The 18,717-nt window shown below is 50.1% G+C and overlaps 1 protein-coding gene across 5 annotated transcripts in view; it reads left to right on the top strand.

Annotated features, from left to right (window-relative positions):
- Window positions 1–15,012: 15,012 nt before the first annotated feature.
- The window catches only part of ZC3H3 (zinc finger CCCH-type containing 3), a 99,616-nt gene continuing 95,911 nt past the window's right edge, over window positions 15,013–18,717 (top strand). For 4 of the 5 annotated variants that reach the window (XM_058565049.1, XM_058565047.1, XM_058565050.1 and 1 more), the window contains exons 1-2: window positions 15,014–15,114; window positions 16,544–17,861. In XM_058565049.1, the coding sequence (XP_058421032.1) occupies window positions 15,027–15,114; window positions 16,544–17,861 (1,406 nt within the window). In that variant the 5' untranslated portion in view covers window positions 15,014–15,026. Of the gene's footprint in view, window positions 15,115–16,543; window positions 17,862–18,717 lie in introns of all 5 variants that reach the window. The other variant, XM_058565045.1, reaches the window with a different exon arrangement.

Here is an 18,717-nt window from a genome sequence, read left to right as displayed (position 1 = left end):
TGCGTATGTTGAGATGCTGCAGCTACAAATAACTGGAAACACAGATTCAAGCAGAAAGGAGACAAACATTATCTTGTGCAAGCGGAAGTCCAGAACTGTGTGTACCCTGAGCCAGACCCGGGCAGGCACCATCCATTCAGGGTGGTAGGGGCCTGCTCAGGGCCTGCCTGGGGTCTCTGAGGCCATTTCTCTCTCCATGCCAGGGACCTAGGGTGCAGGCCTGAGAGCTCTGATGGCTGAGGGTCTCTGGGGCAGTGAGTGCCCACCCAGCTTGGCGTGGGGCTCCCCAGCTCCAGTCCAGCCCCTGGAGCCCATTCTCTAGTGTGAGCAGGGCGTCCTTGCTGGTGGTGGCAGGAGGCTCCAGGGGTGTGCACACATGTGCACGTTGTATGTACATGTGTGTCTGTGTTCATGTATGTATTTGTATTCATATGTGTGTTTTGTGCAGTGCATACTTGTACATGTGTACGTGTTTGTGTTCGTGGGTGCACACGTTGGTACATGTTGTATGCACTTGAGTGTGTGTGTTGGGGGGTTGTGCTGGGCCCACAGCTGTCGATCCTGGAAGATGGTCCCTCTTCCATGCCCCGCTTCCTCCAGCTCAGCCTGCCTCTCCCTGTTCCTGCAGTGAAGGGCCTTGAAAGCTGCACAGCCTCTCTAGGCCTCTTGCTTCTTTTTCTTTTTTTTAATTTTTATTTATTTATTTTTTTCCCCAAAGCCCCAGTAGATAGTTATATGTCATAGCTGCACATCCTTCTTAGTTGCTGTATGTGGGACGTGGCCTCAGCATGGCCGGAGAAGCGGCGCGTCGGTGTGCGCCCAGGATCCGAACCCGGGCCGCCAGCAGCGGAGCGTGCACACTTAACCGCTAAGCCACGGGGCCAGCCCTAGGCCTCTTGCTTCTTATCTCCATCTCGCCAGGCGGCAGGCTCCAGGCCAAGGTCAGGAGGTGGCAGCCTCCTCAGTGCGGGGTGAACCTCGCTGTGGGTTGCAGCAGGAGTGTGACCAGCCCTGGTTTACTTTTCTTGAAGGCCCTGGTTGCCGCCTGGGTGAAGGGGGTGGAGGGATGCAGCAGTAGCCCCTGGCGGACTCCATCTGAGGCAGAGGCACCAGGCAGGTGCCATCTATGGGCAGGAGGAGCAGTGTGGTGGCTGCAGTAGCCATGGCAACAGAGGATGGCACGATACACTGTGCCCACCCGCCTTCAGGCAGGGACCTGGGGCCACCACAGCCTTGGGCCCGGTGGGGCACGGATGGGCATCGCTGCCTCAATTCCTTGTCCACATTCAGTTCTCTACCAATAACCAAAACAAGAACCACTGGTCTCCTGACTCTCAAGCCAGGACAGACGTCAGCCTGAGAAGGCAGGAAGTGAGCCTGCTGGGAAGAAAAGGAGGAAGGAAGGTGGGGGAGGCTGGTCCTGCACCACATCCGCTCCCTGACCCCCATTCACAGGCAGAGGGGGTTGGGGAACCAGGATATCTTGAGGACCAGGAACCCTGGGGCGACATTACATCTTCCTCACAGCCACTCTGTTGTTGGAAGTGGGTGACACAGCCTGGGCAAAGTCTGGGTGGGCCCTGGAGGTCCAGAGCCGGGGAACATGTCCCCGATGGCGACGGTGAGCTCTGACCAGGGACTGGGAGCCTGGGAGGCGGCTTCTGGCTGTGTGCAGGGAGGGGTCAGCAAAGCTGGGCGGGCTCTGAGGAAGAGGAAGCTTCCTGCGGCTGGGACCCCAGGCTCCACCCAGCCTATGTACCGCCGGGACCCTGGCAGAGGCAGGCCACAGCCCCTGCCCAGGTCGCCCAGCCCCTAAGAAGGCCAGAGCAGGAGGCCGGCCCACGGCTTAGCGGTTAAGTTCGCGTGCTCTGCTACTGGCAGCCCAGGTTTGGATCTCGGGCTGGCACCAACGCACCGCTTGTCCCGCCATGCCGAGGCGGCGTCCAACATACAGCAACTAACAGGATGTGCAACCATAACATACAACTATCTACTGGGGCTTTGGGGAGAAAAAGTGGGGGAGGGGGGGAAAGGAGGAGGATTGGCAATAGATGTTAGCTCAGGGCCAGTCTTCCTCAGCAAAAAGAGGAGGATTGGCATGGATGTTAGCTCAAGGCTGATCTTCCTCACACACACACAAAAATAATAATAAGACCAGAACAGGGCCCAAGGGACGGTGGGTCCTTGGGGGCGAACAAGGCCCGGGGCGGGGCCCGGGGCCGCAGGGACGCGGGCAGGCGCGCGGGCGGGCTTTGCGGGCGCCGGGCTCCGTAGAGTCCGCGACGGGGGCGGCGCTGCCTCTCCGAACGCGCGTGGGCGCAGCCCGGGACCCGCGTGTCCTCCCCCCCCCCCCCCCCCCGACACCCGGGACTTCCCTCGGTGCCGGGAAGTTGGCAGCCGCGCCCCGTACCCGGCTCCCAATCCTGCCCGCGCCCACGTCTCTGTCCCGCTCCTCCGCCACCTGAAACCTGTCTCTGGCAAACAATTCCCCGGAGTGTTCCATGCGCCAAAGAGCCTATGTGGCCAAGATTAAACGGGCAACCAGCCCCGCTGCTGCGTCATGGCCAAGAGGGTGCGAAGCGTGGACGGAAGGCCCAGAGCCCTCTCCTTTTGGGGGTTGAGTCCCCCGCGGGGCCTCCCTCCCTCCCCCAGACCGCTTGCTAGCCCCAGACCTTCAGGCGCGGCCAGGATGGGCGTCTGAGTGCCCTTCGTGCGGTGGCTCCGACGGGCTGGTCAGCAGGCCCTGCTCAGCAGGCGCTCAGTCGATGTTCATCGGATGGCTGGGCCATGGAGGCAGCCCTCCGCGAATGACCGTCCTGGGGCGGCCCCAGAGCAGTCTCCGGTTCAGAGGCACCCCAGGAGTCAGGAGGGGCGTGGGCGGCAGGAAGGGCCGGCAGAACTGGGGGCGGGGTGTAAGCCAGAGAAACTACCCTGTCAGCTCTGGGTTACCTGGTGGCTAGTGAGCCCTCCTTGTGGGCAGCGGCAGGTGGTTAAAAGTCCCCATTGCCCAGGGCCTCCTCCAGCTCACCACTCCCCATCCTGTCCTTTTAGGGTCCCCTGCCCTGAAGCCTGCTCTGCTGTGTCCTGCTTGGCTCACTGGGCTTTCTGCTGGCTGGCAGAGGGCACAGGACTCGGCCCACCCCAACTGGGCCTCTGCAGAGCGAAGCAGTCCCCTTGCTCCTGCTTCTGTGTTCTGAGCTTGATTTCACTTTGCCCCAGCTGGAAGAAGCCCTTACTGCTGGTGTCCAGGCACTGCTGGCAAGGGTGTTTCTCCATAGCTGGGGACACAGCTTGGGGTTTGCCCAGTACTAGTGTTAAGCCCAAGGGGGTCATCTGCCTGCTGCAGGACATGCCAGTAGTCAAAAGGCAAGGTGGTAGGAGAGAAAGAGTTTTATTACAGCTTGCTAGCAAGGGGGAAGATGGCCGACTCATGTTGGAAAGAACCATCTTACAGAACAAAGACTACAGGCCATTTATATAGGGGGCTGATCTCCAGGTGGGGAGGCATCTGGTCTTAGTTCCTGATAATCTTTTGTTTTACTGGATATGCATCAGAGACCAGAGCAACGCTCTATACCCTGATCCTCCAGTTGTCATTGATGATGACTATCAGCATAGACTCTCTGCCCAGGGGTCATTATGTTCCTAAGGAACTCAAAAGAACAAAATTATTGACTTATCACAGCTGGGAGGGGCCATAAAATCTACAGAGCATGTATATTTCCTTGAGGGTGCATATCCAGCTGGGTTAGTAATCAGAGGTCATTCAAAGTTACAGTATGGTTTCTTTTCTAAAATATGGCTTCCCTTATGTCAACCTTGTGTTGAGCCAGTATCACAATTATAGAACAAGTACAGTAATAATAATAATAATTCAATATATTTGAAAAGATTAGGTTAAAATGAGTTCTTAGGCATAGTCCTTATCAGAAAAGGAAATTTGTCCAGGGTTATAAGATCAATCGACCATCTCAAGTCACCGAGCGATCATTACTCTAGTTTGCATGCCAATCTTACAACACTGGGTAAAGAAAACAGCAATTAGTTTGAATATTATGACTAGTACAAGAATTCCAAGAAGTAATAGAAATAGGAATTGCAATCTGGATTGAAAAAGGGAACTGATACCGGAAGGGAGCCCACCAAACAAATCAAGACTTGGTGTAGGGCCGGCCCCGTGGCTTAGCGGTTAAGTGCGTGCGCTCCGCTGCTGGCGGCCCGGGTTCGGATCCCGGGCGCGCACCGAGGCACCGCTTCTCCGGCCATGCTGAGGCCGAGTCCCACATACAGCAACTAGAAGGACGTGCAGCTATGACATACAACTGTCTACTGGGGCTTTGGGGGAAAAAAAAAAAAAGACTTGGTGTAGGATCGCTTAAGGCATTCACCTGTTTTCTCATGTGCTTTAGCAGAGATGAGACAGTGGAAGACTTGTCAGGTATAAAAACACAGCATTCAGTTTGAATGATTGCATACATACCACCTTTGGATGCTGCAAGAATATCTAAGGCCATTCTATTTTGAAGGACAGCCTTTTTCATTAAAGACATTTTAGTATTTAATAAGGCTATTCCTGCTTGACTATCATTAAGGGTTTGTTGAATAAATTTAGTCAGGGCTTCTGTATATGATATGACATCCCCTAGCCCCAAGGAAGGGACAAATATAGCCGCTAGGCGGTCATACCAGTGGAACACTGAATGAGCCCGTCTGGTCTTAAAGAGAGGGAGATTGTCAACAGATGTTAGCTCAGTGTGACTCCTTCCCTGCATCCAAGGGAAGCTCAGGGTGCAGTGTTTTAGCCATGCAGGCAATAGCCAAGGCCAGAGATTTGTTCCACATAAGCACTGAATTTCACTAGAAGCCACCTGTTCCAAATCAATAACGTTCCTTAAGTATCATAGTATTTTGAAACCTTAAATGGAACAGTTATAAAATAGGTACACAGTTTAAGCATAACAAAGGTTTAAATGAGGAGATATGAGGTTGAGAATACAGGCCCCGTCCGGGGTCTTGGGACAGCTGTCTACAACAGATGCCATCTTCTTCTCATCCTGGTTTGGAGATATTTGCATTGGTCAGTTGAAGTCAGGTTTCAGAAATAGGAACCAAAACCCCCTGAGGTAGAGAAGCCTTTTTAAGATGAGAAATGTGAATCCATGAGTCTATGCCTTTTGATTCTACAGTGCATGAATTGGTTAAAAGTACCTGGTATGGTCCTTTCCAACAGGGCTGCAAAGAGTCTTTTATTTGATGCCTCTCCTGATAAATAAGTTCTCCAGGTCATAGTCCATGATCCTTAAGGTCTGGGAGCTCTCTGTGAAAAGAATCAGCTATCAACTTTTCATTTTTTTTTTAAGTGTCTCAATGAGACCTTGACAATAATTAAGGTATTTCCTTTAAGCAAAGTTGGTTCACACATTTCTTTGTCTAATTGCGTAGGCCGTCCAGTTATTATCTCAACAGGAGACAGCTGATGTTTACCAAAGAGTGTAGATCTAAGATTAAGGAGCACTAATGGAAGAGCTTTGGGCCATGAGAGATTAAATGCTTCTGAAAGCTTTCCCAATTGAGTTTTGATTGTGCTGTTAGTTCTTCCCACCAATTCTGAGGATTGGGGATGGTAAGTGCGGTGCAAATGCTGCATTATTGGCCAAATGTTACAAACAGATTTAATTATTTGTCCAGTGAAATGAATTCCTTGGTCACTATGTATCTCAGTAGGAATTCCCCAAACAGGAATTATTCTAATAATAATTTACCTAAAGCCATCGCTCTTCTGCAAGGAAAGGCCTCAACCCAACGTGAGAACACACAGATCATTACAAGATATATTTATATCCTTGAGATGGTGGCATTTGGACAAAGTCCAATTGCCATACCTCAAAGGGTACCTTAGGAAGGGGAAAGTGGCCTTGTAATACATGAAATATTTTCCCTAGATTATATTTTGGGCATATAACATAATGAGTGTAGGCTTTATGGGCTGCTGTGGGAGAAAGTTTCCAAAGGTATTGTTTTCCCCACAAAATTACCTTTTCAGGTGCCCAATGGGTTAATTGTTGTATATGCTGGAGCAGTGGCAATTGTGCTCCAATAGGTGCTATGGGTTTCTTATTGGACCTGAACCACATCTGTGACGAGGTGTCAAAAATTCCCCCTTTTGACTGCCACATCTGTTTCTCTTCTTCTGTGGTGATTTCTTGAGCTTGTAGAAGGAAATCTTTTACTGGGTTAGCAGAGTTAATAGGAAGTAGCAGGCATTCTCAAGGCTGGACAGCATATCCAGCTTGATAATGTCCTTGCTTATCGTTTAAGTAAGACCCATCTGTAAACTGAATTAGATAATAGAACGCAGTCGGGGTCCTTTCCTCTTGAGATGTTGGAAGCAAAGTAGCAGGGTTAAAATGGTGAATAATATTTACCTATGCAATTTAACCTAAGAAGGTTTATCGTCATTTACTTGACAATGCTTGCCATGCAATTTAGCATACCAAACAAGCCTAATTAGTATCTCCCTCTTTATAGGAAGAAAGAACAAATTTCTTTGAGAAGTCCCAGGGGCCCTCTGAAAATTCCCAAAGGAAAAAGTAAAAAAAAAAAGCCTTCATTTAGGATATGAATTTTTGGGAGCTTGTCAAAAATATCAAAAGGTTTTAAAACACTTCATCAAACAAGATCAAAGGGCTCTTATCTTGTCGCTGTGAAACAAGGCTCACTGTGAAACAATGTTTAGTTATCCATTTAAACAAAGTGACAATGGAAACAGTCAAAAAAAAAAAAAACCTTAATAGAGAGACCTCAGTCTTTTTGAACATAGGAAATTATTTTAACAAAACACAGATTTTCTTTCTTTTAGGTACACTTACTCAAAGGTAAAGAAAAACCTTTTATAACCTCTTTATCAAGAGCAGACTAAGAGTTTAAGAAAATTATCCCTTTTAAGAGAAAGAGAAAGCCAAATTCTAATTTTTGTACCAGCTTACTTCTGATATTAACATTTATTCACTTAATTAAATTTATTTTAATCTTAGCCAACTTGACCATGCATAAAACTCTTTCCTTAGGGTTCTTCTTCAACAAACCTATAACTTTCATTTTACATTCAGAATTTGTCCCATGCCTTTTTTTTTCTTCTTAGACTTTGGGACAAATTTATCTTTCTTAACAAAACAAACAAAAATATTTCCATTATTTACACCTTCTTTACTGAAAACATATATCTTACTTTCCTTGAATACAAACATATTTTCCTGAATTTTTAGTACCATTAATCACATATATTAGAATTTTTAACCCTTAGAAGCCTTCATTTCTAGGTAAAAACTAAGTAAGCAATTGTAAACTGTCTTTTACATTAGCATTTTGTGGTTTGGCAAATTCATAAATACCTTTTATAATTTCTAAAAACATGTTACTTCATAGTACAATCTTTTAATAAAATACAAAACATGTTTACCAATAGACCCAAACACCTTTTAGTTTTTCTGTAATAAGAAACCAAAAGTAGATAAACTTATATTTAATAATTAATGTCTAATATTTTATGTTATTTAGAGATGATCTAGATATTTAATGAATTTTTATCATTTAAATTAACCTAGTAAACTTCAAAGCTTCAAGTTACCAAAGAGATTTTGGAAGCTATTTTATTGATTGATTGATTGATTGATTGGAAGATTGGCCCTGAGCTAACATCTGTTGCCAATATTCCTCCTTTTGTCATTTTTTCTCCCCAAAGCCCCAGTAGATAGTCGCATGTCATAGTTGTACATCCTTCTAGTTGCTCTATGTGGGGTGCCACCACAGTATGGCTTGATGAGCAATGAGCAGGTCCGCACCCAGGATCCAAACTGGCAAACCCTGGGCCACCGAAATGAAGCATGTGACCTTAACTGCCACACCACCGGGCCAGCCTCCTGGAAGCTATTTTAAGTACATACACCATGACACACAATTATTCTTAAAATAGTTCACACAACACTCATCTTTTTCACATCTATTTAGCTACTTGTTCCTATTAATTATTTAGATTTCCTACAAGACTTCATGGGACATTAGACAAAATTAGCCATCATTTTAAGTTATTTTTGTTAACCAGTTTTGTAATAGAGATAACATCAGCTTATTTGACCAATAAACGCAGAATAAAGGTTACAGGTCTGCATCATATCTAATGCTCATAACTCTGAGGATATGCCTATTTTATTAATTTTATTTATTTATTTTTTCCCCACAAAACCCCAGTAGATAGTTGTATGTCATGGTTGCACATCCTTCTAGTTGTTGTATGTGGGACGCAGCCTCAGCATAGCTGGAGAAGCGGTGCGTCTGTGCGCGCCCGGGATCCGAACCCGGGCCGCCAGCAGCGGAGCGCGCGCACTTAACCGCTAAGCCACGGGGCCGGCCCAGGACATGCCTATTTTAATCAAACCAACAAACTTAAACAAGCTTTTATTTACCAGTGATTATTTCGTAGCACGTTAACTTGAAAGACATTTAGGTTAGTTGCATTTAGAAATAATTTTTATAAGCACTTACTTTAAGCCAATTGAATAGAGCTCTTTAGAAATTATACCATCTGGAGGTAAAATATCACACATTTATAACACATGTATATAGACACACACATAAACAACAGACAGATACAACAAAGATTTTTATAGCCTGTTTAAAAAATTTTAGCAGTCTGCATCTGCAAAAGCTTCTTTTCCCATTTTTTTTTTCTTTCTTTCTTTCAGTCTTAGGAATCTGGAATGGGAATGTTCCCTTTTTGTTAAGCACTTGCAAGTCACAGCATGAAGCCAGTTGGAGTTCCAAAGGAAGGCTGCCTATTCTGGAACTAGTCAGGCTTTTAGCTCGATTTCCTGCTTTTCATTTAGTTTCACTTTGCTATCTGAACAATTTCTAAGGACAGTGTAGTGGGTCAGAAGTGTGCTGCTTGTGAGTGTTACTCCCTAAAGAAAGGTCATAAACACACTCTTACGTGCCTCAGTTTCTCCTTCTGGTAGCTAAAGCCACCATGGGGGCTCAGAGCATGGGTGACCAACCCTCATAAGTGCTTTCCCGGACGAGCCTTTAATTAATTAATGTGAACGATAGTGGAATTCCCTATAGGACCACTACATGTCATGAGTATTTGACCCTCCAACACTCCGCTGATGTTCTCAGTCACCTGAGAATGCCTTTCAGCCAGGAGGAGCAATGGCCCTTTTCTTCAGAGCTGAACATGTTCAGTCTCTCATTTTTCTATCAAGCAGTTTTCTCAGACTTTATAAACAACATTTGTTCCAATTTAAAGCCAAATTAAAAAGGTCAGACTGCCCCATTCACTTCAAAGTTCCCCCTAGTAGCCCCTAGGGGGCTAGGTTCCTTTTCCCTAGGAATTCCCCTCTAGGTTCCTCTTACCTAGGGTATCTGCCAGTACCCCATTAAGACATCTAGTCTTAAGGTTTGAAACAGTTCATATAAACTCTGGCCCATTAACTTAAAATAAGGAGGAACAGGTTTCAGAACTCAACAGGGTCACCTGAAGAATGCAGTGATCTGGGGGGCTCAATGGGCCCCTATTTGTACTGAATACTGGTTCAGTGTAGATTCCAGGTGGCCTCCAGTGGGTTTCTCTGAAATCCTGCCAACTACGCCAAGAAACATCGACGCAAATAATCCACAACAAATCTATAAATCAAAACTGGGGTGAGCTTATTATGAGCCAGATCTGAGGAGCATATAGCCTGGGAGAGCCCTTTCACAAAGAAATGCAGCCCTCCAAAGAAGTAGGGGTACACGGAGTGGTTATATATCGTCAAAGAGCATGTACCACATATGATTGGAATGTGCCTTTTACAATAGTCATGAGATTGCTTTGCCAGCACAGCACTTCACATAGCAATTGACGAGCACAGCAGGTAGCAGGTCTGTGGTTTCAAGCTGGGTGGTCACAGGGTGAGCGCAGCAGGCCAGCAATCAATTCTTAGTTTAGGGAGAGATGCTTATCCTCAAGGAAATGCCAATGTGGGGGAAGTTACATCCTTACCTATAAGGGCATTGTAGATATAAGGGCATAAGCAGATATACAATGCATGGTCAACAGTCACATCAGGCCTTTTTGGAACAAGTTCAGGTAGAATTAGTTTTACATCAAATGGGTTCCTCATGTACTCCAGTATATCCTATTGCTTGTCATTTATTTATCACTGCCAACCACCTGTTCCTACCTGAGAGCCTGGTGAGTCAGGTCACCTGACTCTCATATAGACCTTCTAGAGGGAAGGAGATGGCAGGAGGGGGGAAATACCCCCAAGAGTGGATGCAGGCTGGGTCGGTGTAGGGGGGAGGCAGATACTTCGGCAGGGCATAGAGAGAGGGGAGCAGATAACACCCAGCACAGATTTGGCATTTTGTGTATGTCCCCTTGATAAAAGTGTGTTTGGTATAGCTACATTACATTCCCTTTAATTACTCCCTCCACCCCCTTCAGAGAGGCTGGTGCACCGGGGTGACCTTAGGTGGTGGGGCTGGAGAGAAGTGGGGTGTGGCAAGGCCCAGGGCATACCTGGGTGGGGTTGTGAGGGGGAACAGCTTGCAGCTCAGGAAAGAGGACTGCCGATCCGGCTACACGCAGAGAAACCCCCTGCATAAGAAAAGAGCTGGAAGCTGGGTGTAGGAGAAGGTGGGGGAGAGCAGAGGCGTGGTGGGAGAAAACCTCTGGGTGAGGAAGAGAGGGAGATGCCCATCTTGATGGACTTCCAACAGCTGGAATGTCTGACCCTCGGCTCTTTGGTTTTCGGATTGTCTGTAACGGAAATCCCTTCGTCTACCCCAGACCTGCATGTGGGCAGCCTGTGGGACAAAGACGACAGGCAAAGAGATGGCAGGGAGACTGGGCCATCAGCAAGTAGAGACCACTGGAGGAGAGATGGCCAGGAAGTAGACAGTCCAGGTTGTGCAGAAGTCAGGGGAGGGTGTGGCTATCCTGCCAGGTGTGGGAGCGGAGATTGACCCACTCTGCATGTTGGTTTCCTCATCCCTGACTGGAAACGACACCCGAGAGGGCTATTCTGAGGATTAAATGTGTTCATACATGTTAACACTAGAACAAGGCCTGGCATGCTGTAAATGGCTATAAACATGCTAAACGTTTTTGTCCAGTGTTCATAAAGAGTGCAGCCCTTGATATTTTTGTTCAAAAGTTCTTGCACGTGTTTCATGATTTCCTTTGGGGGGCTTCCTAAAAGTGAAACTGCTCAAAAGATATTCAAGGTCTTGGCACATATTGCAAATCGCCCTTCAGAGTCTCTGCCAGTGTCCTGAGTAAATAGCGCACGTGAGCCTCTGCTCCCCTCTCATCACCACTGAAGGCAAACTGTGACGGCACTTACCTCCCACCCACAGTTTCATGACCCCAGGAGACAAGTCCACAATCCCTGCCTCCTCTCAGCAGGTGGCTGGGCTCTCCTCCCTGCCACCTGGCAACTGGAGTCCAGGAGCAGAGAGCTTGTCCGGCACAGAAGACAACAGGCTCAGTGCCAGACCCATGAATCCCTTAGTTCGTGCAGTGCAAGAAATCACCTCAGGGGCCGGCCCCATGGCCTAGCAGTTAAGTTCCGTGTGCTCTGCTTTGGCGGCCCAGGTTTAGGTCCTGGGCGTGGACCTACACCACTCATTGGTGGCCATGCTGTGGCAGCGACCCACATGCAAAATAGAGGGAGATTGGCACAGATGTTAGCTCAGGGCAAATCTTCTTCAGGAAAACAAACAAACAAACAAAAAGAAATCACCCCAAAACTTAGTGGCATAAAGAACATCCACTAATTTGCTCATAATTATGTGACTTGCCCTAAATTACAGCATTTAGGCTGGGTGCAGCTGAGATGGTTCATCTCTGCTTCATGTGGTATCACCTGGGTTCATCAACTTTGTGGTTAGCTGGCAATTGATGGCCTCACGTTTGGCAGATGGCTGGCTGTCAGGAGGGTCAGTGGTACTAACTGGGCACGTGCTGTCTATCCTGTAGCAGGCCAGCCCTGGCTCATTCATAAGGTGCTGATTACAGGATTCTCAAGAGAAGCAAGACAGGGCAAGTCCAAAGCATAAATGCTTTTCAAGATCCCTGCTGGGAAATTCCATCTCACTCTTCCTCTGAGACCTCCCCTGTCCTCAGAGTTTTCCCAAGGGCTAAGTATCTTACACAGGTTCAGGCGCTGAGGCTGGGCCCATGGTCACCAGGCCCAGTACATAAGTCACTGTGAGCTTGTCCACATGGCCTCTTTCCCAGGGTACCACTCGCTGCTTTGTGGAGAACTCCTGGAAGGGGAGAGACAGAAACTCCAGCTAGGGTTCAGCTGGAACAGCGGCAGTGGGAGAGGAGGAGGCTTAAGAGTGAGGATAGACAGGACTCGGCAGTGCTTGGAATGGGGCCAGGATGGGAGAAGGAAGCAAAGATGGTGCTGAAAAGATTCTCTCTCTTTCCAAATACATCTGGGCTGGGAGGGACTCCTAGTGGGGTTCCACCCCACATCCCACAGCCTGAGTGCAGAGGCCATTTTACTGCCTGGTTTTCCCAGCCTGGCACGCCACCACTGCGGAAGGAGAAGCCCTCACAGTGTGCACTGCTGCATGTGAAGCGGATAGTACTGACCCCTGGGGCGGGTCCAGGGGCTGACTTGGGAGGCAGGCCGTGGGCTGCATCCTCACCTGCAGGAGACAGAATGCACGAGAACCTCCTGCCTCATTGTCTGCATATGTTTCACTTCTACCCCATGATACAATTTCATTATTTTCGCTGTTAACTATTTGTCTTTTAGAGGAAATGAGAAGTGAGAATTTAAAAAAGTTTACTAACGTATTTCCCATTTCCTGTCCTCTTTCTTCATGTAGATCTGAGTTTCCATATTATATTATTTCCTTTCCACCTGAAGAATTTCCTTTCACATTTCCTACTGTGCAGGTCAGTGGTGGACACATTCTGTTCACTTTTTAAACTGTGGTAAAATATATACAATATATAAGTTGTCAAATAACCATTTTTAAGTCTACAGTTCAGCGGCATTAAGTACATTCACAATGTTATGCAACCATTGCCACTATTTCCAAAACTTTTTCATCACTCCAAACAGAAAATCTTGTGAAATGAGTAAAGAGAAACCTTAACTACACTGGAGTCTGGCAGACCTGTAGGGGAGCCCGAACCCCTATCACATCATCAATTACACCCAGTAGGAAGAGACCTGCTCCATGCTCTTAAACAGGAAGTAAAACTACTTTACTGTGGAAGCAAGATTTCTCTTCCCAGGGGCACCAGCCCAGCCAATGCGAAATGCCACAGCTCAGCCAATGAGAAGCCGTTACCACCCTGAACTGTTACTTTCACTCAATGGACTTTCCTTTACAACAGCTGCTCCCTACTCCGCCTTTTTCTCTATAACAGCAGCTCCCCTCCTTTGTTCTCTGGATTTGCCTACAGTTTGACATAGTATGTGCCTCCCGAATTGTATTTCTTTTGGCTATTCCCAAATAAACTCATTTAGAGGGTAAAATAACAGACAAATTTGCTTTTTGAGTTGACACTCTACCCATTAAGTATTAATTCCCCATTCCTCCTCCCTCTAGCCCTTGGTAACCTGTAATCTACTTTCTGTCTCTATAAATTTGCCTATTATAGATATTTCATGTAAGTGGAATCATACAATATTTGTCCTTTTGTGACCAGCTTATTTTACTTAGCATGTTTTGAGGTTCACTCATGTTGTAGCACGGATCAGTACTACATTCCTTTTCAAGACTAAATTGTATTCCATTGTACATATATCCAACATTGTTTATCCATTCATCCTCCTGGATACTTGGGCTGTTCCCACCTTTTGGTTATTGTGAATATTATTTTACCAAACATTGCTGTACAAATATATTTGAGTCCCTGCGTTCACTTCTTTAGGATTGTTAAAAAGGAGACAATAGGCCTAAAGTGGAGTCACTTGTGTTAGGCCTTGCAGCAGCAGACCAAGACTTAATACCTAACCTAATTACAGTTTCAGCCTTCCTCAGAAATGTGACCTTTAACCAGCCAACCTGGAATTTCCTCATCAGAACTAGGAAGTTTACTGATAGACTCCTTCCGTTCTCCCTAGAAGGGAGACGTTGCCTAAGACAATGCATTCTTTGCTAATAATTTCCTTTTTTACACTTCCTCTCTGCCTCTAAAAACTTTTCCTTTTCTGCAGCTAGACGGAGCTCCTTTCTATTTGCTAGATGGGATGCTGCGCGATTCATGAATCATTCAATAGAGCCAATTTGATCTTTTAAATTACTCTGTTGAATATTTGTTATTTAACAGGGTATACACCCAGAAATGGAATTGCTGCATCATATGGTAATTCTGGGTCTATGTAAATCTACTCTAACTCTAATTTTGAGGAACCGCCAGACTGTTTTCCACAGCAGCTGCACCATTTTACATCCCCCAGCAACGCACAATGGTTGACACACCCGTTTTTATACTTGTTTCCACTGATAAACCAAAATCTGTCACGTAGAGATTTAACACGTCTACCCAGGGGCTCCAGTTCTTGGGCCTTTCTTCTCCTTGCCCTGGCCCACGGAACAGCGTTAACTGAACCTCGTGGCCCCTCGTCCCACCAGGTCGCCCCCGCGGAGCTCCCAGACCGTAATTCTCCGCGAAGACTGGGGAAGGAAGTGCGCTGTCGCTGGGGTGGGTTCCTGGTCTCAGCCTCTCACCCAGGCCTGCAGGGAAGGACAGCCCGGGGCAGAGGAGGCGTCCCAAGCCGCCCTAGGCGGGTGACCACCACCCACCACCGTCTCCTCCCCAAGAGCCGCGAGTCCACTACCCGGCGCTCCGTAGGGAGGTCGCCCCCGCCTCTCGCTCGGCGCGTGCGTGGCCCCGCCTCCCCGCAGGCGTTGCCGGGGCGACGGCCCATCCCTCGCGGCTGTGCCGACGCCCGGGCCTGGCCGAAGTGCGCAGTCTCGGCACCACCCCGCCCCGCTCGCGGGGAAACGGTCGCGTGGAGATGACGTCGCGGGGGCCTGCCCGGGCGTCGCGGACTCTGGAGATGGAGGAGAAGGAGCAATTACGGCGGCAGATACGCCTCCTGCAGGGTGGGTCGGGCTGGGGCTGGGGTCGCGCGTCCCTTTTTTTCCCCTCACCTCACGGCGGGCCCCGCCCGCCTCCCCGAAGGGGGTCGCTGCCCGCCCGCGCTCTCGACGGCCGAGTCGGGTCGGGCGGGGAAGTGGGTAGGGTCGGGCAGTGGCTGGGGGACCCGGAGGGGCTTCCAGGCTGGCGGAGGTCAGCCCCCGGCCCAGGTTTCGTCCGACGGGCAGTGCGGCCTCTTCCGGCGCTGTGGCGGGTGGCGGCGGGCCGTCGCTTAGTAACCGGCGGGAGGCGCCCCCCTACCCCTCACGGGCGGGCCGGTCCCCGGCGCCCCCTCGCTCCCGGCGCCCGGCAGTGCGGCGTAGCAGAGCCGCTCGGAATCAGGGGGTGTGTTTATTCCCCGGACGCCCGGTTTTGCGCTCCTCCCCAACGTACAGTCACACCCCCCTTGATACTCCAGGCCCAGGCTTCCCAGGTCTCAGTTTCTACACTTTTCAAATTTTAGACCCACCTTGGGCTTTCTTACCTTTTAAAGAAATTCCTTTTTGAAGTTATTCCCACAAAGAGAAGACCTAAGGACTTGGAAAGTGTGTATGGGGGAGAGTCCAGGTGGGCTGGCCCGGCCCTCAGGCCACTTCTTGGACTTCTGACATACCTGCCCTGAAGTGTCACCAGGTCTGGACATGACTCTCTTTGGGCCTGGGGGCAGGACCTGTGGTGAGGGAGTGTTGTAACTGGGGGGCTGGCTACTGGTTTGTTGGTCGAGTCCTAACGTCCTAGGTTGTTCTAGCCAAGGCCTCCCCACCCAACAGCCATCCAGGGCTTCCTTGGAAAGGGTCATGTCAGTCCACGGCACTGGGCTCAGGAGGATCAGGCCCCTCCTCTCCTTAGGGGAGGACGGTGTGACATTCCTGTCAGGTGTGGAGTGCTCAGGGGTGTCAGTTGTCTTGCATTCATTGACCTATGTGCCAGGCAGGGAGATCATTAAGCTGCAGTCTCGCACCCTTTTCATCTGTGGGCAAGCAGAGGGCCTCCTGGCTGACTGACCCCCTTCTTGCCCAGGCGTTACAGCATGAGGCCTTGCTGGTCTTTTCATATTGAGTGACGCTTCCGCTGAAAGGATTGTGGACCCAGCATAATATTCCCGCAAATAGGGAATGTTATGCCAAAAGGGTGCATTTTCAGGATAAGCAGCCAGAAATAGACTGAAGTAGAACTCATGGGAAAAGCCTCATGGAACAGACAGGCCTCGGGGCCTCAGTGGTTCTCAGGCACTAGGGGCTGCCTCTTCTGCACTAGGACCCGGCAGGGGCTGAGGGGTGAGATGGGGTTTGGGGGTGGGGGGGTTGTCAGCTGGTGACAAGGTCTTGTCAGTGGTTTGTTGCTGATTTTACTCTCACCCTCTGATTAACTGAGCCTGTGATTCTGTCTTCTCAGGTCTGATCGATGACTACAAAAACCTCCATGGCAGTGCCCCTGCCCCAGGCACCTCAGCCGCTTCCCTGTGGCAGCCACCCACTTACGACAGCAGCAGGGCCTTCAGTGCTCGCCACCCCTGTCCAAGCCGGAGGGGCTTCTCCCCAAACCATGGGCCTGCATGGCGCAAGAAATACTCCCTGGTGAATCGGCCCCCAGGATCCTTGGACCCACCTGGCAACTGTGCCTCACAGCCGCCCCTTGGGGCTGGGGGCAGCCAGCCTCCTGACTCCCAGCAGTGTGTCCTGGAGAGGCAGGTCCAGCTGAGTTCAGATCAGAACATGGTCATCAAAATCAAACCACCTTCAAAGCCGAGCTCGGCTAGTGCGGCAGGGGTCCCGCGGGGCTCCTTGGAAGAATGTGAGGATTCTCCGTGGAGCGACCACAGGCCTCAGGAAGGTGAGGGTGAGCCCCCTGGCAGGCAGAAGCAGCTCTTGAGGCCAGGAAGAGCCAAGGGGAGCTGCAGTGCAGAGGACCCCCTTCTGGTCTGCCAGAAGGAGCCTGGCAAGCCCCGGGTGGTGAAGTCTGTGAGCAGTGTGAGTGACAGCCCCTTGGAGCCCCGGCGGACAGTCAGTGAGAGCACGGTTTTGGTCAAGGCACACTTCCTGTCCTCTACCCTGCCCCAATGCAGTGGCACGGCCCTTGGTCAGAAGGTGGGCTCTCAGTCTGTGGCCAGCTGTGTTGCACAGCTCCTTGGTGATGGAAGAGCGAATGCCAGCCACCCAGATCAGCCGGCTCCCTCTGACTTGGTGGCAGATCCAGTTAGACCAGCTTCTGGACCCAGGCAGACCCCAGAGGCCTCACTGCTTGTGTCCTGTCGAACCAACAAGTTCCGGAAAAACAACTACAAATGGGTGGCTGCCTCAGTGAAGAGTCCCCGTGTTACTCGGAGGGCTCTCAGTCCCAGATCTGCCTCAGAGAATGTGTGCAAGACCCCCTTTGGCACAGCAGAGCGAGTGGAGAAGCTGCAGCTCAGAGCCAACCCGGATGCCAAGCCCAGGAGGTCGGCCGTGTCCTCCACATCTGGGACCTCCCCCAGCAAGTACAAGTGGAAGGCCTCCAGCCCCTCTGCCTCCTCTTCCTCGTCCTTCCGTTGGCAGTCGGAGGCTGGCAGCAAGGATCATGTCTCCCAGCTTTCTCCAGTCCCATCTACGTCCGCCCCAAGGGACAGACCAGCAGTAGGACCCAGCGGCTTGAAGCCCCTCTTCAGTGAGACCCCACTCTCTGCTTACAAAGTGAAGAGCCGCACCAAGATCATCCGGAGGCGGGGGAGTGCTAGGTACGTGTCCCTGCCGCCACCCCAGAATCCTGTCTGGGCAGGCGGGGGTGAGGCTGGCCCCAGTAAGCTCCTCCTTGGTATGCAGAGCTGGTGAGAGGGCCCACCTGCAGGGGTGTGGGAGGAGGAAATGAAGCATCACCTGCTGCGTTGCCAGGTCGGCTCTGAGCGTGGAACTTTGGGTGCGGTGGCATTAACATTCCTGGTAGGAATGAGGCTGGGGTTACTGCTGTGCCTTATGGATGAATAAGGGAGGCTCAGCACGGCCAGGGGCTTGCTTGGGGCCCCCAGCCAGGTGAGGACAGGTGGAGGTGGGTGCCAGGAAGCCCATCTGTTCTCCTGTTGGTGAGAGATCAGAAGCGGCTGGGGCACAACCACAGGATTTGTGGATGGACTGCTTTGTGCCTGGGCCAGGCACGGGGCTAGCAAACCCAGGGTGCAGTTTGTCTGCGGGAGGGGGTCATTCTTCCACCAGAGAGGAAGGCTGACCCCTTGGCAGCCAGGTGACTGGATAAGTCACTACCTCACTGAACGTGTGCCATTTTCCCAGCCCTCCACCCTCGCAGGTTGTGAGGAGGCTCAAAGATGACGTCGTGGCCCAGTGCCTGGTCTGGGGTCAGGGACTTAATCGTGGGAGCTGCTAATGGCAAGGGCAGAGAGCCTGCCTCTGCCATCAGATGCGGTGGCACATGCCATCCTCCCTGCGAGTCCCCCTCCGGAGGTCCTTCCTCCTGTCTGACCTTGGTCTTTGGCGCTGGTCTCCCAGACAGGTGCCATCTTGGATTACACAGGCTTCCCCGCCCCCCTCACTTTCTCACTTTTTCTGGCCACGGCCTCCTAGGTCTCAGCAAGTATGGAA

The sequence above is a fragment of the Diceros bicornis genome, chromosome 21 (assembly GCF_020826845.1).
Source record: "Diceros bicornis minor isolate mBicDic1 chromosome 21, mDicBic1.mat.cur, whole genome shotgun sequence".
Classification (NCBI taxonomy): Eukaryota; Metazoa; Chordata; class Mammalia; order Perissodactyla; family Rhinocerotidae; genus Diceros; species Diceros bicornis.
The sequence above is the reverse complement of the archived record's forward strand: the minus strand, read 5'-3'. Positions and strand labels throughout refer to the sequence as shown.